This window comes from Staurois parvus, unplaced genomic scaffold, assembly GCF_062004578.1.
Source record: "Staurois parvus isolate SC_StPar_1 unplaced genomic scaffold, SC_StPar_1.0 ptg000694l, whole genome shotgun sequence".
Taxonomy (NCBI): domain Eukaryota; kingdom Metazoa; phylum Chordata; class Amphibia; order Anura; family Ranidae; genus Staurois; species Staurois parvus.
In genome coordinates this window covers 3,788,611-3,812,837 of record NW_028318490.1, presented here as the reverse complement: position 1 = coordinate 3,812,837, position 24,227 = coordinate 3,788,611, and the positions used below count along the sequence as shown (strand labels likewise).

Here is a 24,227-nt window from a genome sequence, read left to right as displayed (position 1 = left end):
GGAAGAGATGATGTGAGAAATGTGAAACAGCATAGTGAGCACAATAAAATACTTATTACTGAGGGCAAGAAAGGTATAAGAAAGGCAAAAGGGCCTATGTGTGTTATGTTCTATGAAAATCCCAAAGATAAAGAGATAGAAAATTCAGACAAGAAAAGGAAGAAGAGAAGCACAATTTGGAGGGGAAGGGGGGGGATGTGATGTCAGAAAGACTGAGATAGATTTGCTATTCCAAGGCAATGGGAGGGAAATCTTTTAGTACATTAAACACAGTGATAGGTGTCAGTCAAGCGTTGACATGTTAGTGGCTTCCCCCTTATGTCAAAGATGACAGGCATAATTCATTTTGCAAGAATAGTTCCCAACAAGTCAGAGATAGGACCAAGGCATTGGCACTAGATCTTGATGGTTTTATTACCGGTAGATATGGCAAATGAGCTACCTGGATCTGTCTGTAAGAGGTATGATAGCTGTTTCCTTAGAGGTATGATAGCTGTTTTTACTTATGATATCAGCATACGTTTTGGATGTTTACAGGAGAACTTTAGTGTTACCTATGTGTTTGTTTATGTGACACTCTGTGTCGGTATTAGAGGTAGTCCACTGTTCTGATATATCTATTTTAGATTGATAGGCATCCTAAGTATGTCAGAATCAAATTTAGACCTGGTGATCCCTAGTATGTGTCAGACTTTGTACAAGGATTTATCAATATTCATATCACTTGTCATAACCTGGGACAGGAACTCACTTTATATTTTGTACTTTGAATAATACCTGTTTTTTGTTATGTTCGCATGACTCCTTCAGTATACCTTTCAATTTAAAATGCTCAAACACAGCTAGTGTTGGGCAGAGTAAACTGTGTTATGCCTAATCTAACATGATGAGAACATGTATGGTGACCCCATGATGTTCATGCCTGACAGTTAACTACCCAGGCATTGCAGTTACAGGGGTTAGACAACAAAATGGAAACACAGACATGATTTGCAGGTGTGAAAGTGACAGCATGTTTCGTGTTGAAAGTGGAAGTGATGTAACACTCTTTTGCTTCTGCTGTGTGATGAGACACCTAGCTAACAGGTGGGAAGCATCACTTTCGTTATTCACTGCGTGCGCTGTTAATAATACGGAGTCATCTCACAGCTTACTGAGCTTCAAAGAGGGCAAATTGTTGGTGCCGCTTAGCTGGTGCCTCTATGACTGTAGTTAACAATTTATTTGCCGTGTCGCGAGGTACAGTATCAAAGGTTATGATGGGATATACAGTTTCCAGGAAAATGTTGTCTGAGAAGCATAAGCGCAGTCGACATAGTCAGCTGACCAAAAGAGACAAAAGGACATTGCGCAGGATTGTGACCTGTGAAGTTGTTTTTTTATTCCGGGTCACAATCTTGCGCAATGTTCTTTTTGTCTCTTTTGGTCAGCTGACTATGTTGACTGCGCTTATGCTTATCAGACGGCATTGTATATGCCATATGCCATCATAATCTTTGATACTGTACCCTGCAACATGGCAAATAAATAGGCAACTTCAGTCACAGAGGCACCAGCTAAGCGGCACCAACAATTTGCCCTCTTTGAAGCTCAGTTAGCTCAGACATGACTCCATATTAACAGCAGCCCACGCAGTGAATGAAGAAAGTGAGGCTTTCCACCTATTAGCTAGGTGTCTCATAACACAGCGGAAGCAAAAGAGTGTTACATCATATCTGCTTTCAAAGTGAAACATGTCGTCACTTTCACACCTGCAAATCATGTAGCTTTTCCATTTTTTTGTCCAACCTCTGTATGTGATAAGTGGATCTGTCCATATGTGCAATCATCATATAAACCCTTCTACATAACAGGGAAGTTAATCTTCAGTTGGAAACATGTAAGTTGGAATTGAACTATATGGCCAAATAGGGTAAAAAAATCAAGCTGCCCATGTCACAATGAGGAAGCCCTAAGGGGCTCATAAAGATTGGGCCATCTCACCTGTCAGTATCAAGATTAACCATCGATTCTTTCAGTATGTCAGTGTAAGTGTGGGATCAGTAGCAATGGGTAAATCAACAGTCTTTTGTAGGTCATGTTAGATGTAAAAAGGAGAAAGCTGTAAAAGCCACGAGAGGCCAAAGACAGAATTCTCAGTCTGATCAGTTTTAGTTTTGTGAGAGGTATGCCTATGTTAGTAACGTTTGGTAAAGATAGCTCAGGAATAGACAGATAAGTACTGTTACATAAATCCTAAATTCACCTTGCATCGAAGCTCAGAAAATTGATCCCCCTGTTTCAGCCATTCATTTATGTGCCTGGAAAAACAGAACACATTCAGTCTGTGCTTAAGCATTCCCATGTTTCTATACACATTAGTTTTTATTAAAATATGCAGTCTCTGTCAAGACAGTGCATCTCAGTGGATCTCAGTGCAATCAGTGTGGGCAAAGATAGTTACATGGATATTGTTCTGCTGTGTTTGCCTGTAGAAACCTTAAAAGTGCCCCTAGATGTAAGATGCCCTTCATCCAGAAACTTAAGTTTCAACAAGTTCAGATGATAAATGGGCTTATTGGGCACCTTGGGACATTATCAGGAATCCTTAGGTCTTCACCAACTGGGTAATGACTATCCATTGTATTGTAGAAAAACATTTTTAGCAGTCAGATTGTTTTTCTATTTTTTTTCAATGCCTATGGGCATCTTTCTCATGGAATCTTTATACAGATCACGTAGCTGCACACTCACCATATTTGTTAGGTTATACACTCCATACATTATATTAGATTAGAGAGATAACAAACAGTGTTCACAGCTGTGTGTCAACTGATTTGACAAAGCGTTCCTGTATTTTTATTTTATAACAAAGTATTTTTCCCTCATTATTTCACTAATGCTAATAGATTAGTATTCCAATCAAGCAAAGTTGTATAATTGTGCCAGACACCCATGAAGAAAATGTTTTTGGAAAGCGTTAAGGTACCCACTCACTAGAGATCATGGACTTTCTCTTCTTAAAGCATAAGTTCACCTTTTAAAAAAAAATAATAAATGCACGTATTTTTGCAGGTAAAAAATTTGCATTTATCATTTTTTTTTCTTTAGGAGCTTGGAAAGCATTGCATCAGCAATCAGTAGATTGCTGGTGCCATGCAGAGCTCATGTAGACTGTGTCGTATGTGGGCAGGCAGTTTCCCACTGACGGGAAGAATCAATGAACTACCAGAGCGCTCAACAGCACTCTGGTAGTTCATTGAGAACTACAAGCCGGCATTGTACAGGATGTCGGTACTTGTAGTTGATTCATTCATGGCCATGCTCTTTTCTCCTCATACTGTGGTCACACAGAGGGCTCGGATCGCCAAGTCGCTGCAGGAACGGGAACATGTTACATGTTCCACCGTAAAAACGTATCCTTTTAGTGGTGGTTCACACTGCTACAAATTCTGTGCGGATCAGATGCATTCAGAAAAGCAGAGATTTGCATGTAATGTCAAAAAGCATTATTTCCAATGAGACCTGTTCACATTATATTGTAAAGCGCTGAGCAAACTGTTGGCGCTATATAAATCCTGTATAATAATATATGCAGTGTGAACTTGATGCGGTTGAAAAAAGTTCCTTTGGGAGTTTAGTGCGGGTATGGTGCAAATTTCATCTCTTGCTATGCCCAGTCTCTTCAGAAACTGCATTCAATCCGCACTTATCACAGCAGAAATTGCACTGTGATACCACATTGTGAAACCACATCAGATTCACACCGCATCAGTGTGAACCAGCACTCATGGTATGCTTAATGCCAGCTCAAATTACAATTGGACTTTGCATGATGGACAAGCTTTTAACAGGGTTGTACAATGCTGGCTTTTTTCTACTCATTCAGCAAACAATAATTGAAATACTGCTACAAATGTCCAACTCGTGCGGTTCTTGTGCTTGTCTGCTAAATTTGCTTTGTGTCTACACAGCTGCAGAATTTCAAACAATTTTGTCAGGTTTGTGGAGATCATGCAAAAGTTTGTGTGTAATTGTAGGTAGCTTAACTTGTTGCCACCCGCGCAACACATATGTTTGGTAACAAAAGAGTTGTCTTCAACCACTTGCCCTCCAGAGGATTTACCCCCCCCCCCCCATTCCTGACTAGGCCATTTTTGGCAATACAGCGCTGCTTTACTATAACTGACAACTGCACGGTCATACAATAATACACCCAAACAAAATTTATGTCCTTTTTCCCCACAAATAGAGCTTTCTTTATTCGCCTCTGCGGTTTTTATTTTTTGCGCTATATAAAACCCCGCCAATTTTGAGAAAAAACTATTTTTGACTTTTTGCTATTATACATGTCCAGTAAAAATATTTTAAAAATCAAATTTCGTAATAAATTTAGGCCAAAATGTATTCATGTCTTTGCTAAAAAAAATCCAAATACGTGTAAAGTAATTGGTTTACGTAAAAGTTATAGCGTCTACAAATGGTGGTATATACTGGAATTTGTTTTCTTATACTGGTAATGGCAGCGATCAGCACCTTATACCAGGACTGCGATGGGCATTCTAAAACTGGGAGGGAACTGACTATTGTCACTGACATACCCAGTGACACCAGTACAGTGATCAGTGCTAATAAAAAGCACTGACACTGTACTAATGACACTGGGCAGGAAGGGCTTAACATCTGGGGTGAGCAAAGGGTTAACTGTGTGCTGTTTTACTGTGTGCTGTGTGTGTGCTTTACACTGTAAGCACACTGCTTTGTATGGCTCTGCTATGTGTGTAGGAGCTGACAGGGGAGAGATCTGTATTGTTTACACACAGGTCTCTCCCCAGTCCGTGATACACGGTGATACACCGTCTTTTACTTCACTTTTGATGGTAATGGCTAACAGAACAAATAGAGAGGGTGAATCTACTTAACAGGAGCACAGACAGCAATAAAAAATGGGGTTTTAATCCTGCTCCACTTTATCTAAAACTCAAAAAAGAAACGTTTTACCTTTTAGTTACACTTTAAAATATATTGAAAATAAAACTGTACTATGGTTTCTATAAAATAAAGAATTCTTAAACCCTTTTTGGGTTTTTTTTCTGGCTAGTCTCATTGGTGAAATTTTCCCTTACTTTTTGCCCTGAAGACACTACAAGAATTAAGAGAAGTGAAATCCTTTCTTAGCGAGTTGTCACTGGAACAGGTATCGCCATTTGAGGATTTTCGTTCACCTCTGCTGACAGCTGTTACAATTTGGATCTCCCATCTCTTTCTCTCCAACTGATAGCAATCGCAAATAGGGATGACACAATTGCCCTGAGTTTGGTTAGAACTGGGTTTGGCAAACTTCAAAGAAACCCCACCAAAATCAGTGGTAGCCTAATCTGTCAAAATGCACATATTTTGGCTAATAGGCAAGGAGTTGTCAAAAATGTAGCATGGGGGAACACTGTCCTGATGAACATGTACCAATGCAAAAAAATGTAAAAAAGTCTGGCAGTGAATTTTTTTAAATGCTTAAAGTCAAACATTAAAATTGCCCAACTTCTTTAAATAACGTGCTTGTGTGTCCTAATCCCACCTGTTAAGGGGCATATTATTGTGATGTAAAGAAAGAGCTGAAACACAACTGACATTTTCAAAGGACAGGAGTGTTTTAAATTGCTGGCAAATTATATGGAAAAAAATGTCACAGACCAGCATGCAGGCCCCTTCAAGGACCCCAAAATACATTGCTACCTCCTAGTCATCTGCATTTTATTTTTGGGGACCTTTGGAGGCCATGATGCCAATCACCTTCCGATTTGTCAAAGGAAAAAACCTGATAGACCCGGCTACTCCTCACTGAATGACAGCTACCTGAGCTCTCATCAACTATCTAAGGGCAGAAGCAGGATTATTTGTGGCGTCTTCGATCAAATATAGCTATGGCCATATTTCGGCACTGATGTCACCGCTATTCCCATCCCTTTGCCTATGTGGTCGGGATTCCTGACCATGTAAGCCAGTGATGCCAGTGACATCAACAGTTGCTAGGGACAACCTTAGCAAGCATTGACAGTGGGAAGCTGTCTTATATAGAACTGCCAAACAGGGGGCTGAGTGGGCAAAAGTTTAGGTGTTTGTCTGAACTCCTGAACAGCCAAAGTTCAGTCCGAACCTAAACTCGAATCTAATCACAGCTAGAAAGGATGAATCTCTCTAGCAGAGGCATTCAAAAGCTGACAGCGGCTGTCGCCCTTCCAAGCTATCCAAAATTGCAAAATAGTTTGGTCTTTAGATGCACTTTTTCTTGATAATGTCCAGATTTATTTTTTAAAACGAATAATAGCAGTAATATAACATAAATGCCATGTGCTAGATCAAGCACTTAATACGATTCAATTATTTCAATTGAGGGATCAAAAACTGGGAATCAAGATCCCATATTTGTTCCAAAGCTTTTTGTCTTGGGTTCCCTAGATTGTAAAATATGGCACTCATACTAATGTTTTCAATGGAAAACTTTTGCATATGACAGCTACAATTGTAGAGAGATGCACACTAACAACTAAGTCTCAAAAGAAAAAAGCAGCTAAGGAATATCTAAAAAAAGGTTTAAATTGTCTCCCTAGTTCCCTTGTTATTGGTTAGCTGAATGTGTCTGCAGTGTTCTACCTGTACCTATGAATATGATACTCATAATCCAACAGTCCAATTTCTGGACCACCTAATGTCTTTAGGTAAACATTCTTGATATGAATCATGTGCCTAAATGTCCTAAAATCTAGTTTTCAACACCTTTTCTGGCAATGTAAGCTGTGTTGTATGCAGTTTTGCAGTAGCTGTCAGCATGGTGGAAGGTATAATGCTTTAATCTATATTACATATATAGATATTAGTCATAATATTAGTCATTGTCAATCACATTAACTTTTTTTCTGATTTTTTTTTTTTAGGTGATCCAAAACTTCCCTCTACCTCCTTTCCCTTCTCTCTCCATCATGTCCTTTTTTCTTTTTACCCTGTTGCTCTTACCTTCAGTTACTGTCTCCACATCTCCTTCAAATTCTTCCACCTGTGGACCAAGCCGTGAACTAAATGGAGAATGTACTGATGGTGTTTTGCTTCCTGCCTGGTTGCCACATCCTCCGTCAACAGGTGATCGGGCAGCACGGGCCATTGTATATTTTGTGGCACTGGTATACATGTTCTTAGGAATGTCCATCATAGCTGACCGATTTATGGCATCCATTGAAGTTATTACTTCACAAGAGAGGCGAATCACATTCAGACGCCCAAATGGGGAGGTGACAGTAACAAGTGTACGCATATGGAATGAAACCGTTTCCAACCTTACCCTGATGGCATTAGGTTCCTCAGCTCCAGAGATTTTACTTTCTATCATTGAAGTTGTTGGAAGAGGCTTTGAATCTGGTGATATGGGACCCAGCACTATTGTTGGCTCAGCTGCATTCAATATGTTTGTTATAATTGGACTCTGTGTGATAGTTGTCCCTGATGGAGAAACTCGTCGAATCCGTCACCCACGAGTCTTTGCGGTCACAGCTTTTTGGAGTGTCTTTGCCTACGTTTGGTTGTTCCTCATTTTGTCCTGGTCAACACCTGGTGAGGTAGAGGTATGGGAAGCATTACTGACTTTCTTGTTCTTCCCAATATGTGTCCTACAGGCCTGGATAGCTGACAGGCGGCTGTTATTTTACCGTTACTCAGGAAGAAGAGAAGGAAGGGCAAAGTACAGAGCTGGCAAAAGCCGAGGAGTTTTGGTTGGTGCAGAAGATTCAGTTGCTCAGGAAGATGCAGGAGAGATGAGAATGGCTGGAAATGAACAAGCTGCAGATTTTGAGGAGGAAGAGGAGGAGGAACGGAGAGATATGGCCAGAGTGTTTAAAGACATGCGTCAGCGTTATCCTGGTAAAGATATGGAACAGCTTATGGAACTGGCAAATTATCAGTCACTTGTTCAACAACAAAAAAGCAGAGCATTTTATAGAATTCAAGCCACAAGGATGATGATTGGTGCAGGAAATGTACTAAAGAAGCATGCAGCAGATCAGGCAAGGAGAGCATTGACAGATGGTGGGACCAGAGATGATGGGGGTGGGCGAGGTGAAGAAGAGGATGGGTGGACAGAGGTGGAATTTGAACACACACATTACCAGTGTTTTGAAAATTGCGGGACAGTTAGTGTTTGGGTCTTGTGCAAAAGAGTGAATGGTGAAGGGGCAGTTCAGGTAGATTATAGAACTGAAGATGGCACAGCCAATGCAGGCTCAGACTATGAATTGGCAGAAGGCACACTTGTGTTCCAGGCTGGTGAAACCAGAAAAGAACTGCGTCTGGGCATTATTGATGATGATGTATTTGAGGAAGATGAACATTTCTATGTGCAACTGAGCAACCCACGCAGAGCCAGAGGTGTAAGGGAGGGGCAAGGTAGAGTAAGGCTTGGGGCTGGTAAGAGAGCCACAGTGACTATATTTGATGATGACCATGCTGGTATCTTCAGCTTTGAGTCAAGCAGCATGAGAGTGAGTGAGAGTGTAGGAACCATGAGGGCAAAAGTGGTACGAGGATCAGGAGCAAGAGGGAAAGTTGTGATTCCTTACAGAACAAGCGAAGGAACAGCAAAAGCAGGAGAGGACTACCTGGAAGTGGCTGGAAAAGTGGAATTTCAAAATGATGAAACTACGTGAGTATAGTTTATCTCTCTATTATATAAACAAATAGTCATATAGAAAAAAGGGGGTTGGTTTACAAATGATTATATCACGACAGGCTGTAATGTATACATTTCATTGCAGTAATAATGTGGCTGTATTCTATTATTCAGTTGTTATACAAAATTTCAGTTGTTTTATTTTTGAATGGATGTTTATTTTTTTCTTTATTGAGGGGAGCAAAAATTGTAGAAATTCTTAAACAGTCTGTTTATACTGCTGTCCACAGGAAGTTGGGGCACTGTCAAACAAAAACATTAAGCCAGCTCCCATATAACCCCACCTCCAACTGTTATGCTTGGTTTGATGCCTTCTTTTCAATTCTGCTGAAAAAAACTCTATATTTTGCTACCCCTTTTATTCTTATTTTTTAATTTAACATTGAGCTATTCTCTACACAGCAGCTATATGGGTTGGCTTATCCTGAGCAACAGCCTTTTAGGCTTTACTTGGACTGCACAGGACCGAATATTGCAGGCCTGGTCAGGAATGTGACCTTCTGAGACTGGGCTTTGCATTGTGGTACCTTTTAGACCTTTATGTACTGTGTTACTTAGCCACAGATTGCTGTCCAGGTCCAGAGCTGTGACACAGCCTCTGGTGTGACCCAGTCTCTGAAGGCTCACATAATGACTAAGCCTCTGAATATGGTAAGGCTAGCCCGGAATGAGACCTTTGAACGTTAGGCTCTGCATTGTGGTGCTTTCCATACCTCTGTGTGCTCTGTTAGTTAGATGCAGGTCCAGATATATGGCCCAGCCTCTGGTGTGACCCAGTGGCAGAGGACTCACGTAGGCCACTTAGACTGAAACACCAGGAGCTCACCACCACCATCTCACAGTTTTTAAAACTGGATCGCTTTCATCTTACAATGGTAACACTTAAGGCTGAGGGAAGTGAGACCTGATGTCATCCATTAGGTAAATAATTATGTTTGCACACTCCATGCTCTTTCTCTCACAATTCAGATTAGAGAAAGCATCATCCCGCTGCTGCTCCTGCTTCTAAAGCACCTTGTAGATCATCTGTACTCCGGCTTCATGTCACTGCCCCCTTATAGTGACTTGGTCACCTCCAGACACCTGCAACCCTCATCAGCACCAGCTACATAGGTTCATGAGTATGCAAGGCCTTGCCTCACTTTGGTCCTAGTTTTTTTTTGCTTTGAAATACAACACGTGTTTTCAAAAATACACAGAGGGCAGTGCCACTGCAGCGAGTGACCTTAGGCCATCCTGCTCTACTGCTTCTAGGGGTAATTTCTTGGTATCCCATGAAGGAAGTTTGCAAAAAACATAAAAACAGAGATCCTACCAGGTCCTGTAACCATATATCCTAAAAAAGAGGAGGGAGCACTCCACAAAGATACAATTGACCAAAACTAAATAAAATGGACTTAAGCTCACATCTCTACCCAAATGCAAAAAAAATGTATCTATATCAAATACAGACTAGTAAAGCATATGTTTGGTAAAAATCTCAAATATTAGTCAGTACTTTTTTGTGATTTTTGGCATACATATGCATTACAAGTTGGTATTCGGTGTAGACAAAAAATGTTTTTCATTTGGGTAGAGGTGTGAGCTTAAGTCCATTTTATTTAGTTTTGGTCAATCCCACGAAGGAAGCAATGCCTCTAACATATTTTCCACAACTTCTATTATTATGGGGTCATCTTCATCTGAGTCTTCTATACTTCTGCTGGGTGGGGCTGAGTCATCCCATGCAACCACAAGGCCCCTTATGTTTACTTCAGACTTGTTGTTGCTTTAAACACAAATAATGAAGCTATCTGTTCACAGAGGCTGTAATTGCTCTGATTCATATTCTGAGTTCTCACAGTCTACTTTGAAAAGATTTTATTTGAGCAAATTCCATATGACCCAGATTTATAAGCAGTTGTTTCTAACCTGATTGATGCAGTAAGTTCTACCCCACATTTGGAGGATCAACCTGCTTTTTCAAGCCTAGGGTCTTTTAGAGCTCTTACAGTTGCAAAGACCTTCCTAACACACTGTGGGGTTGATTTACTAAAACTGGAGAGTGCAAGCTCTGGTGCAGCTGTGCATGATAGCCAATCAGCTTCTAATTTCAGCTTGTTCAGTTAAGATGTGACAAAAAGACCTTGAAGTTGATTAGTTTTTATGCAGAGATGCCCCGGATTTTGCACTCTCCAGTTTTATTAAATCAACCCCTGTGTATTTAATACTTTCCTCAACGAGGACTGGAGACAACTTAAAAAATTTTGCGCACTTCTTGCTAATGTGAGCCTTTTGTCTTTGAAAATGAATTTATTGCTAGTGGTCTCTGCCCACTGTAGACACTCCGCACATACACCTTAACAAATATACGACAAAATATGTTGTTGGTGTTCTTACCTTAGAAATTTTACTGAAACACAGTTGGACTCTCTACTTAAGTCTCACTTAACTGGATTGATTCTCTCCATCTACTGTGGGCGGTGACTTTGCTTTGTGAAACCATGTCACTATATATCCAATCCCTTATTAAGGACCCCTCCATCAAAAGGGCACACCCTTATGTCCTGTAGCTTTTGGAACAAATGTCTGGAGCCCTGCACTTCAGCTGTCATTGCCTCTTACAAGTATCCAAGTATGTGTCTTGCATAGGGGTGATGTCTTTTCACTATGTGCCTGGGACATTGGGGATATGCTCAGGGCACATCTGATTCACTTACCCTTTAATATAAAGCATCTCTTCGAACCTGTCTTTGACAATATCATTCCTGATATTACTGATAGTTTAAATGTCTTCCTGTCTCGATAAAGGTAATCTGTGAATAGGGCAGAAGAACCCCTAACTTCATTTACAACTACAGTCTACCATAGTCTACCTCCCACTCAGGCTGCAGATCTCCATGCCAGAAGCCATCTGTCTCATCTGCTCAGCCTCATGCAAACTTGACAAGTATTGACCTGTTAGTTCATCCTACTGAATCCCGTGGCACTTTACCTATCACAGTTTAGATGTTCAGGATTCTCCCTGTACCTGCCACTCTAGACCATTGAATCAGACACCTCCACAGCCTTTGGGTACTGTTTGGGTTAGCTGAGATCTTTGATTCCATCTTTATTTGGAACCTATCCACTCCTTTTTTCATGATCTTCCCCTTCCACAGGTGACTCAAAACCATGTAGAACTTAAGGAAGAGAAATTTACTAAACCTGAAGTGGCTAGAACGATAAAATCTCTCAACCCCTCGAAGGCCCAGATGGTTTTATTGGGCATTATTACAGAAAATATGCGGAGGTCCTGACTCCTCACTTATGTTTGTTTTTCAATTATATCAGATGAGGTAACCCCTTACCTCGCTTTGAAAACCATGCCTTTATACATGTAATTTCCAAACCAGGCAAAGACCCCAGTGATTGTGTGAATTACCACCCGATCTCACTTATGTAGACCTCAAAATAATGACTAAAATACTGGCGAACCTGTTGAACATTTTCTCTCTAAATACATTCATCCTAATCAGGTGGGGTTTGTCTCAAGTAGGCAGGTTCCTGACCAGACAAGATGCATTATGGATGTAATTTCAGCACTGCAATCTAATTGGGACAATAAAGGCTTCAGAAAAGGTTTGCTGTTATCCCTTGACCTGCACAAGGCCTTTGACTCCCTGTCATGGAAATATCTTTTTAATGTTTTGCAACGTTGCAGTTTCGGACCAAATTTTCTCAATATACTTCATACATTATATAGTATAGCACTGGCTGTCCGTCACGGGATATAGTTCAGATCACATTACCATCCGCAGGGGCACCCGACAGGGATGTTCCCTGTCTCCTATTCTGTTCATACTAGCCCTAGAACCGCTAGGAATTAACCTTCGAAACAATCCTAATATTCAGGGCATCCCCTGTGGAGACTGGATACATAAATGCGCTCTATTTACGGATGAACTCTTACTGATACTCACCTTGCCTATCAAATCAATCCTCAATTTGTGCACGGACTTGCGAACCTTCACTCTAATATTAGGCCTATTAGGCAAAGTCGCTAGCACTCAACCTGACTCTTGACTCTTGCACAGATGATACCCTACAACAGACTATTCCCTTTAAATGGCAATCTTAAACTCTCCCTTACTTGGGCATAGTAATGACCCCCACCGTAGACAACCTGTACCAGAGAATTATCCCCCTTTGTATAAGAAATTATCAGGGGACCTTGATAGATGAGCATCCAATAACCCCTCTTGGTTCGGCATGTTGTATTCCATTAAAATGAAAATTCTACCCAGGGTTTTGTACCTGTTCAGATCCCTAACTATTGCAATTAACCTGTCTGACCTGACTCTTTTCCAAAGGAAACTATTGAAGTTTGTGTGGGGAGATAAAAAACCAAGGGTAAATAAACGCATGTTATATACACCCTAAATCAAAGGTTGTTTGGGAATGCTGGACCTGACTAAATATTTTTATGCAGCCCAAATGGCACAACTGATCCACTACCACTCAAGGATACCTCATCCACAATGAATGAAGGTGGAATCTTCTCTCCTCCCAACGAAACAGATCAGTAATCTAATGTGGTTGAGAGCAAGAGATAGACCGTCCATACTTTGCCCGACATTATCGTTTGCTCTCAGCCTTTGGGATAGATTGGCAATCCAACATGATTTTAAATCTCCACACACCTATGGCACCTTTGCTGGGTAATCCCACATTCGCCCTGGGTCTCAACTTGCATATTTGTGAATGGTGGACCAACAAGTACTTCCTCCGCATTGTGGATTTATGTGGCCATAAGGGTGCCATGTCAAAGCAATTCTTAATGAACCAACATCAGCTCCTTTCCAGAGAAATGTACAGATATACTCAAATAGCACAATTTTTAGCGAAAAAGCGAGCGGGGGATCTAACCACTTCCACTCCAAAGGAACACTTATGCAAGAATTATGATAAGTATAATAGATATATTTCTAAAATCTATATCTTGCTACACTCCGATTTCTCCAAACTGCCCTACATGGTGAAATGGGAACAAGACCTTGATGAGCCAATAGACAATACAGAATGGGGTAAATTAGCCCAATATGCCTCTAAGTCCTTTATCAATACTTTGTTGATAGAGGCAAACTATAAGGTCTTCTTAAGATGGTATATGGTGCCTGTGAGGATAGCGTCCTGATGCCCTTCGCTTTAGGGGTTGTAGTCAAGAAGGAACAGTGCTCCATGTCTGGTGGACATGCCCAAAAGCTAGGCGATTTTGGATACATACATATTACTTTGTCTATTCTCTCACCCAGATGAATCTCATTAAAAACCCACAACAGGCCCTACTGGGAAATCTAGTGGAGGGGGTGCTGAGACATGTGAGATGGTTGATAACTTTTATCTGTACAGCAGCTAGAATTTCAGTTGCAAGTCTCCTGTGTTTCCATTTCATCCTTTGAAGGCCAAGTTACCATGGATCATGACAAATGAACGCCTGTAAGTGATCCTACATGACAAACTGGCCCTCTTTGAGAAAACTTGGGACCCATGGATCAGATACCTAACAAACTCCCCATGACCCCAGATAGTTTACTCACTCCGTGTTTTAGATGAGAGCGCACCTTTCTTTTCCTTTTTTCTCTTTCTTATCTCCTTTCTTTTTTCTCTTCCCTTACTTTTAGTGTTTTTCTGTTCAATCTAGTCTTCCCCTCTCTTAGGGGATGATCTCTCTATGTTACCCACTGTCAGAGGCACATTCACAATTATTGGCACCACTCAGTATGGGTGTACTGTGTAAACCTGGTGTAGCAAGATGGCGCTCCGCCAGAAGTGCGTCCCCACGTCACATCTACGCAATGGACGCCATCCTGAGGAAGCCACGTGTACGTGACGTAACATGTAGAAGCGACTTGGGGACGCACTTCCGGCGGAGCGCCATCTTGCTACACCAGGTTTACACAGTACACCCATACTGAGTGGTGTGACAAGCCTTGTTTGATCGGCGTTAATGTGAGTGCAATATTTGGCGATTTAACATGCTTTTAACATATTAAATAGTGTTGCACTATGGGAGACTTGTCTTTTTGTCCTTTCATGGCTGTAATGTGATACTCATATATTGGCCTGCACTGCATTTAACCTTGAATGGAAGAGTGATTTACATTGGAAGGAAGTTACCAGTGAGGTTCAGTGGAATCAGAGCGACCTGGAGAGTTGGTACCTGTAGGATCCAGAGTGATCCAAGAGGCGTGTTGACCCTTTTGGGTCGCAGCAAGAAGGTGAGGGGGCATGCCTGCCATCTAAGGATATATGCTCACCATCTGCACCAGCACTATAGCACGTGGTTTGAAGATATAGGCACATTTTGGCAATCATTGCCTTCTTTGCTATTCTTGGCAATTTGTTGGACACTTTTTTATGTTTTATGCGTTTATAAAGTTTATGTTTATATATTGTGTTTAACATTATTCACTAGTCACTTTATTTGGTATATATCCCAATTTTGGGATATACTTTATATATCATTCACTTTATTTGTGATCATATCCCTTATTTTGGGATCCACTGTATAGAGCACCTAGTCTTTTGGGGTTTGGTCCCAAGTGGGTCTGGGTATTGTCACTGTATGAGGGTCCGGGCATAGGACCAGCTTCATCATATGCACTTTGTGTACTGTTAATATCACAGTTTGAGACACTGTTTTTCTAGATCTTGAAAGATCTATCACTTATATATTTATATTCATTCATTTATGTGATTTATGTTTTTTATCTTATTATTGTGAAGTTTGCACATTTAGTTATCAGCGCTACACCACTATTCTATTTTATCACTTATATTTGTCCACTTATAGGTAGAGGATAGGGTGTTAGCAGCATATAGAAATTAGGTTCCATGTTAGCGCAGGGGGATCTCTGCCACCATCTTCATTACATAGTGCATGCAACATTTCAGAGCTGCTAAGGACCCCTTCCTCACTGCTGCCTTAGGAAGGGGTCCTTAGTGTCTCTGAAATGATGCATGCATTATGTGTTGATGAATTAAGGTTTAATTCCTGTTTTGCTACAATTGGTGCACTGTTGAAATTTTAAAGGTTTGAGATAGGCTCTTTATTATTACATAATCATGTTGGTAAAGACTCACTGTGATTTAGTGGGCACACTCTGATGGCAGTAGTAAAGACAGTGCTATACAGAGGCTACATCATGTGTGCCTAGTGCTTGCTCCTGTAGTGAAGCTCCGATAAGGCACAATCTGTGGTGGACCCACATCACTAATGGTTTCTGATTGAATGAACAATGGAATTATAAATAAAACAGTGTGGGTTATGGGCATCCGAGTATTTGTTTTGAGGTTACTGTATGGTGTAGTGTACTGGAAAAACATGTGAGATATCTGTGGCAACCTACCTCAGCATACGTGTGGAGAAGTTAAGCCAAGTGTAAACAGGATCTAAACCGTTAACAGCGTAAGATTGGCAGGAAAACCATTCAATTGACTTGGCACTTTGATCATACTGATAGACACTACAGGTGTTGTGGACACTGTTGATCCTGGATTAGTGGTATTTTTATACCTCAGCACCAGTGGGTCCATATATATGGTGGAGCCATATGCAATAAGGGGATTGTAATATATACCACAGGATAGTTTACTATGGTGACAACATAATTTGCCATATGTTTACACCAATTTTTTACGGCATTGATACTGATTCAGTTTTTGCTGGAGCCAAAAGGGATATCTCATGGTAGAAACTATAAATGCTCACCAACAGTGATTATAATCCTACAGCATATCAGAAGTCTACATATGTGCAAATCTCTTAAAATAGACTAGCTGGGAGTTAATCTAAATGATAGAAAACCATACACCAGTATTGTAGTATTATACTCTATGGACTGAATCTAAGTGGAGAGATGCTGTCGTAACAATTAACTCATGAGTAAAGTGAATTGCCACAATTATTTGCAACTATGTAAATGGGTTCATAGTCTTTTGAAACAATCAGGTTATGAACAATGGTTGGATTACTCCTGAAGATAATAACATAGCTTCTTAGCATTCCAATATTATTGTTATTATATTGGGATAGACTGTTCCTCTAATGGTTAATTGAAGCTTGATGGCTTTATATAAGCATATTAATATAGTTATTTCTAATATAGGGAGATTTCCCTGTTACGGAAAATCGTTTGGAATAATTATCTGTTTATTGTTAATAGTAGGTATTGTGTGTGAGGTGGTGGGACTGCAGCAGTCACTTATGCATTGAAGCAACTGCTCTTGAGATGTATACTTACTATTTTTGGATAGGATAAAATAAATCTAACATTTTAGTTTGATTTAGTGTTAGCTGTGTGCTCATTTCCTACCCCTTGTATGCTTCTTTGCCTATATTTGAATATGGCAATGGTCCTTCTCCCACCCTTTTGGAGGTATCCTGTTGACTACTCCTTAAGTCTGATTTCCCAGGACAGACCGTTACCAATTTGTATGGGGATTCCCCTGTTGGCCAGTCTTTTGATCTGACCTCTGCTTCTGACTTCAACTGGAAATGCTAAATTTTCACCTCTGGAAAGACTTGAGTTCTTCCTCAAAACAGACTGGTGTACTACAATGGGCAGTGATTGGTGTGTTATTGTGACAATTCTCCATTCTCTATTAGGGGAATATTCTAACATTTCTATTTTGTTGACCACGTCAGTAGTTAGTCTATTTTTCCTTGGATAGTGTGCTGTTCCACCTGTTTTTAGATGGTAGATGATTGACTGGTCCTTCAAATTGTTAATTAAGGCCAAGAGCTCCTTCAAGTAGTAGTTTTTTTATCTTTTAGTCATGTCAATTTCCATACTGATTGACCCATTTTTATCTATCTTTTGTTCAGGCATTGATTCCTTCAAATACACTTGTAGCATGATCTTCACATCTGATGGATCTCCTAGTAGCTAATAACCACCCCTCACTTGCCCTGTTTTAGAAAATACTGACTTTTTAAGAATTCCTACAATTCTTTGTCCTTCAATGGACAATAAAGAAATTAAGATTTTTACACTTACTGTAAAATATTTTTCTTGAAATCCATTATCGGACACAGGTCCCACACCTCTTTGCTATTGGCACTTGTACTGCTTGCTCACAAAACTAAAGCATGACAGTTGGCTATACGAGTTATACGGTGGCTGGCTTAACATTTGTTTGCCAGTGTCACAACCTCCTATAAGTGGTAGAATAACCTGACTGTTTAAAAATACCTAAAATGTATGTGTCCCACCATGGATTTTAAGAAAAAGATTTTGTGGCAAGTACAAAGTTTTTTTAGTAATCATTTTTTTTTTTAAATATAAGTGAAATACTGTAGCATTCATTAAAATGTTCAGGTTCAAAGGGCTTACAAAAATTGGCAATTTTTGTGAATCTAATTTGTAAAGTTACAGATAAATAATAACAAGAACTTTACAGAAGTTTCTTTACAGTTTTTTATGTCAGAGCATTGCTGGTAAATATAAACTGCTGTTAGGAAATAATCCCAAATAACCTAGAATAAAATATAGGAGGGTAAATTATAAAGTGTAATATAGTGACTACAGTTCATTTCATATAAATACCTGAATATAAAATTCTAACAAAGTGTATTCAAACCTTTACACTATAGCAGAGTGAGTAAAAGTATGGGAACTTGTAAGCGTACCTTCTCTTTGCAGGGTAAACACATGCTTTAAAGCCCAACTTTCAACTTTTAAATTATCTAAATACCTTCTGGGTGCATCACGAAAAAATAGGAAAGATTTTTGTCTACTTTTCAAAGGGAGGGAAGAGAACCTACAATATTTTTTTTTAAACTTTGTGCATTACCAGATGCTGATAAAGCTGAAATGAACCTTTAGTTTAAATCAACTACGTACATTGCAGCTGCATCACAATAAAGGGGAAATAATCACAGGCTGAGAAGAAAAGCCTTTTAGCATGCACCAGTAGAGAACAACCCTTGCTCTCTTCGTGGAAGTGGTGGTCTCTCTGCAGAAGTCCAACACATGCCCATGCCAAGTCAGAACTAGAGCTTTGTAATCAGCAGTGACCATAAGCTTTGCTAAATTGATGTTCTATAAATCTGACTCAGCAGGGAGAATGATAAAAGAGTACACTGATTCCACACAGAGAGCAAGGATCCTTCTCTGCAACATGGTGGCAGGTGACAGGCTTTTCTGCGCAGGCTGTAGCTGCTTTTAAAAACAATACAAACTAACTTTGAACAAATATGTTTTTATGCACCTGTAACATATTTATGATTTAAATCAAAGTTCAGTTGCACTTTAAGGATTTCAGCACCTGCTAATATAAAGGTTAAAACAATGAAATTTTGTTGGGTCCTCAAGTAGGAAAACACCTTTCCAAATATATCTAGTCCTTGTTGTCTAGTGTCTATATAGTTAAATAAAATGATGACTGCCTAAATGGGATGGGAAAGGTGTGTAAGTCAAAATGGCCAAAATTGTTAAAAAGTTTAGTTGGCATGTTCAGAAGCACCATTGACTGAAAGAACCTTTCAGGCTAAAGTGTTGTAGCACTCCCCCTTAGGAATTGCTAAGATTTTTTTTGGTCCCCCTATAGTCCTGCACAGCCAGGCAACATGTATTTTCTCAGACCTTGCACACAGGAGACAGTAAACAGTCCTTGAGCTTGTTTGTTTGGATTTTACTAAGAGGTATTGAACTTGGATGGGGTTGAGGGGTGTACGGGATTCCCAGGTGAACTGTAAACTTAGGACAAACTCCTTAGCAACTATGTACAAGTCCTTTAGACAACAAAGTCTCTTGGTTGGAAGAGCTCTCCAGCCCTCCAGGTGTATCACCTCAGACCCCAGATGAATTCTCCTTTTCACCCAGCTGCTTGAGGGAATCCCTGGGCAAAGGGACCCAGAATCTGCCACTTTTAAATCAGTAGTCCTAGATGGGGGGCTAGTCAGGTTACCCACCAGAATGCCGTCTCCCCTTATCTGGCCAAGGGGGTGTGGGATTACTCACTCCAGCAAGCTTGTGGGTTGGTGGCTGCCTTCAGGCCTTATGCTGGGCTGGCTCCTTCCCTGCTTCCTAGGCTGTCCTCTCTCTCTGACGGTTGGGACTGAGAGATCCTTCCTTCCAGCCCCAGGCTCCATACTCCTTCCTTTTCACTCCATCTTCCACCTAAACTCTCCTGCTGCTTAGCAGGCTCAGTCACACTTAAGGGCTGTCCTGACCTCATGGGGATTGGTCAGGATCCCTCAAGAGTGCAGACCAGCTCCTCCTTTCACCCACCCACTGAGTTCTAGAGACTACTTCAAGTTTCTAGAACAGGGAGAGGTATCAGTGAGTTAATCTGCAGAACCTCCCAACCCTGACCCAAAATAATCCTCTGACTCAGCCCAGGCAACTATTCAGCCTTCCTAGCTGAAAAATTCCTTGCTAGTGCCCCCTAGCTACCTGGGAGGGTGCTACACAGTTTTAGCAGGGGTTTTACATTCAAAAGCTGTTGATGGAAAGCTAAGATTCCAGCTTTATGAAGACATATGGTCCTGTTTATAAAAGTTGGAGAAATGATTGTTTTTGCATCATTTTAAGTTATTTGCTGATGTTTGCATATATTTCCACTTGCAGCTTTCTGGGTAACGATGTAATGTTACAAACCAATTTAAAAGTAGATAAATCTTGAAAAAGATTAGACTACTATGTAAAATCTGTGTTTTTTTCCAGCTGCATAGATTACCCAAAGCCTAGGGTGGTGTGCAGTCTTTCTAGAAATTTCAGTGTAAAATCTAATGAAAAATGTTGACAAATTTGCAGAATATATCTACAAAATAATGTCAATCTACCTAGAAATTATTTTGGATTGTTTTCATAATTCTCATAATGTGGCAGAAATGACCATCCAGCAAATTTCTGGAAGGTACTCATAAGAATTAAGCATTTCTAATATTATCAGTTTGCTGGTGATTTTGAAACATACTGAACAATCACCAAAAGGAATTTTCCACTATTACTGAGAAAGTGAACAACTCTTGCTGTGCTCGGATAGGTACCTGAGGAGGATCATCCACACCTTGAATTCCAGACGTTAACTGTGAATGAAATATGAAAAAAGTATGTATAGGTTCCAGAATTAAGGGGCTTTCCACTTTTTGTTTTACAAACGCCAGTAGAATTAGCTGTATAAAGTCACGTTTGTGCATTAGCTGCATTTTTTCGTGTTTGCTTTTTCTAAGTGTTTTTTAGTGGTTTTTACACACAAAAAAAATAACAGTTTGGTTCAAAAAAGCACCCCAAAACGCTGGTTTGCTGCATTTACCAGAGTTAGAGCATTTTTACATCTAAAAAACTCCTCTAGAAAGCCAATAGCTCTGGGGGTTTTTTCCAGCCAAAAAATGCTGATTAAGGCCTATGAGTGCATGGACACATAGGATAACATGCTGGAGAGTTTACGGACTGTAGAAAAAAACATCAAAAGCCAGTGTGCATGAGTACTTCAAGTGAAAGTTGAAAACCCCTTTAAAGGTCAAACATTCTGACAATTTAGGTTTAATCAATTTATTAACTACTTTGCCTCTGGAAAAATCTTTTCATTTTTCGCACACATTAAAATCTATATTTTGATCTATAAAATTACTTAAAAGCTCCAGAACACTATATATATTGTGAAAGCAAAGGCCCTGTAGAAAGATGATAGTTGCAATTTGTTATTTGTGCAACTGTTTATCAAATGTATATTTTCAGGAAACAAAATCTTTAAATTCATTTTATTGCACACAAACACAATTTAATCCCAATTTTTCTGCACAAAAAAAGATGGTATAAATAGATACCAAATTTGTCAAACCTCAGAACTGCATATGCCTGATAAATGACAAAAAATTACAGTACCTTGGCAGTACAGCAAGTGGTTAGCATTTCTGCTTAGCAGCCCTAGCGTTGTTGGTTAGAACGAACCACAGGACTACTTGCCTGGAGTTTGCATGTTCTCTCTGTACTCTGGTTCCTGTCTAAATTGGCCCCAGTATGTGTATGTATTAATGTGATTTAGGGACTTTAGATTGTGAGCTTCTTGAGGACAGGGACTGATGTAAATGTTTAACGTACATATATATAGCACTGTATAAATTGACGGGGCTACTTGTAATGCATAATAAATACCTACAATTATCAGCAGGCGACCATTTAAATGCCTTTGCTTTTTTATGGAGACATTAGGGATTCTAATTAGACCACTAAAGTCTCTTCTGCTCCAGCTGACTGAGCACAGAATTGTGCTTTATCAGCTTTCTAGCTGGGATTTCGATAGCTCTGAACTGGAAGTGCTTGGTGCAGGGCACTTCCGGTTCACAGTACTGTGGGGATTTCTCCCTATCGCCTCCTGTTTGTCATCCAGATATTAACTGTTGTGGTTCTAAGCTCCCAAGAGAAGTGAGAGAGCCTGGGAACCACTGGGAGGGGGAGTATCAACCGCCAGTTGCATAAAAGTGATTGGCTGGCTCCACTGCAAATCAGATCACGTTTAACTAAAAGCCCAGAGCCTGCAGATAAAAAATAAAACAGGATTGTAAAAATGTAACATCACTCTCTAGAGATCAGCTTCTATGCAGAACCTCTAATTAATTACCTTTGAATATATTCCTTGTGTGAAGCAATAAATGTTTCAGATATATCATCCTTATTCCACCATAAATAATAAATGCATGTGTTTCCTACATATAAAGTGCAAGCAATTAAAAAATACATTTTCTATATCAATAAATACATACAAAAAAGAGAATAATCCTAAGCGAAAAACATCAAAAGTGCAAATAGTCCAATATAAATAATTAATATCAATCAATTCATGAAAAAAATGTAAAACAAATAAAATAGTCCCACGTGTTAATAAACCAAATACCAATATTCCAATGAGGTCAAGGCCCTGTGTACAGCTTGGGCCTAAGACCAGAGTGGGTTCCGAAGGGACACAGGGATCAAACTGGTGTCCAACACAGGTACTAGCAGGAACTACAAGGTGCCTGTTCATGAGCATGGTTATTGGATTAATCACCTTTTTGGCTAGGCCAAGTTCACTTTTAATTTCTACTATACTATTGCATGCCTGTAACGTTTTATGAGTTCTTATAAAGACTTTCACTAACATTCGAGGGTGATGCTCAATGGCCAGGATCTCTAAGGATATCACTGCTTTTTTGCCATGAAAGAGATTCTGTTCACCTCTTGTTAATCTTGGAGTACCTCCTTATATTTATTTATTTCTTGTTTATCATCCAACTGAAAAGCTTTTCAAATCCTATTGCTTGAAATGAAATCTTGCTTTTCATGAAGGCAGAGAGCTGGATACATTTACCCTTATTTCATACTCAGCAATCTGCCTGAGTCCTCTCATCTGAAAACAAGCACTTTTATGCACCAGCAGATGCTGCATTTTCACACATACCCTCTGTGCAGGGCATGGAAACATAGAGCGTTAATGAACGGTGTTCATCTATCCAAGTTCTTTGTTCGATTGAAAATTAGCCTTTCTCTGTTTGTAGTATGGTGCATCAAATGAAACACATTTTGTTTTTGTTTTATTATTATTACATATGAAGAGAATACATCATCTTCATTAGCTTACATGTTCAATATTTAGGGAAAGGGGCATGATAGTTAACATTTTTACAGTTGGCTAGGATGAGATCGAAACACTCCTGAGACTGCTCAGTGATTCATCTGATGAAAAGGTAAATTTGGCAGTTATAGTCAGACTATGAATGTGATTACAGAGAGGGGAGAATCCACTACCACCCCATTGGTAATGCTCCAAAATGATCTAATTTCTGATAGATTTGGAGTTTTTTTTCTTATTTATATAATTTATACAGTATGTGCATACTAGCTATAGTACAACAATGAGACCTTCTCCAGATTTTATGTAACAAAGAGATTTGCAAACTGAAAGCAAAGCTTTAGGCACCCCAGCAGATGAAGGGCTCTAGGCACAGCAGACAGAACATGTGAGGGATGGAGAGGAGGCTCGTGGAGAGACGGTGGGGGTTGGAGGTGTTCATAAATGATAATATGTTAGATATGTAGACAAACATTTGTATATTATATGTATCAAATGGACTTTTCTTTGTGGACCTGAAACTAAATGACTAATTTATTTTTGCTACAATTGCTACCTATCAGGCTTGTTTTTTTAAACTGTATGCAGTCACAAGCATGCTCTCTAGTCCTTCAGATATTAAAATTTAAAACTCCAGTACTCTATGATTATAATTAATTTTCATAGCCACTGCCTGTATGCATTGATTTAAATGTTTTCTGTAAACTATATCGTCAGCTACTGGTGCAGTGAAGCTTACAACTAGAGATGAGCGAAGTATTCAAAAATTCGATTCGACTGATTCGGCGAATTCGTGGAAAAATTTCGATTCGAGTAGAATATATTCGCTGTGAATTTAACTTATAAAAGGGTGTTTCCAGGCTTCAGAGAGACTTTATATTAGTGCAGAACACTGTACCTTTAATTTAAATGCCCTTGGAGTCTGGTGGGGAAGAGAAATAATACTGACAGTCAGTAT

At 39.7% G+C, this 24,227-nt stretch overlaps 1 protein-coding gene across 2 annotated transcripts in view; it reads left to right on the top strand.

Moving 5' to 3' along the window:
• The window catches only part of LOC149446193 (sodium/calcium exchanger 1-like), a 93,712-nt gene that overhangs the window by 813 nt on the left and 68,672 nt on the right, over nt 1-24,227 (top strand). For both annotated transcript variants that reach the window (XM_089652826.1, XM_089652825.1), the window contains exon 2: nt 6,912-8,665. In XM_089652826.1, coding sequence (XP_089508952.1) covers nt 6,957-8,665 — 1,709 coding nt within the window. In that variant the 5' untranslated portion in view covers nt 6,912-6,956. The remainder of the gene's footprint in view (nt 1-6,911; nt 8,666-24,227) is intronic.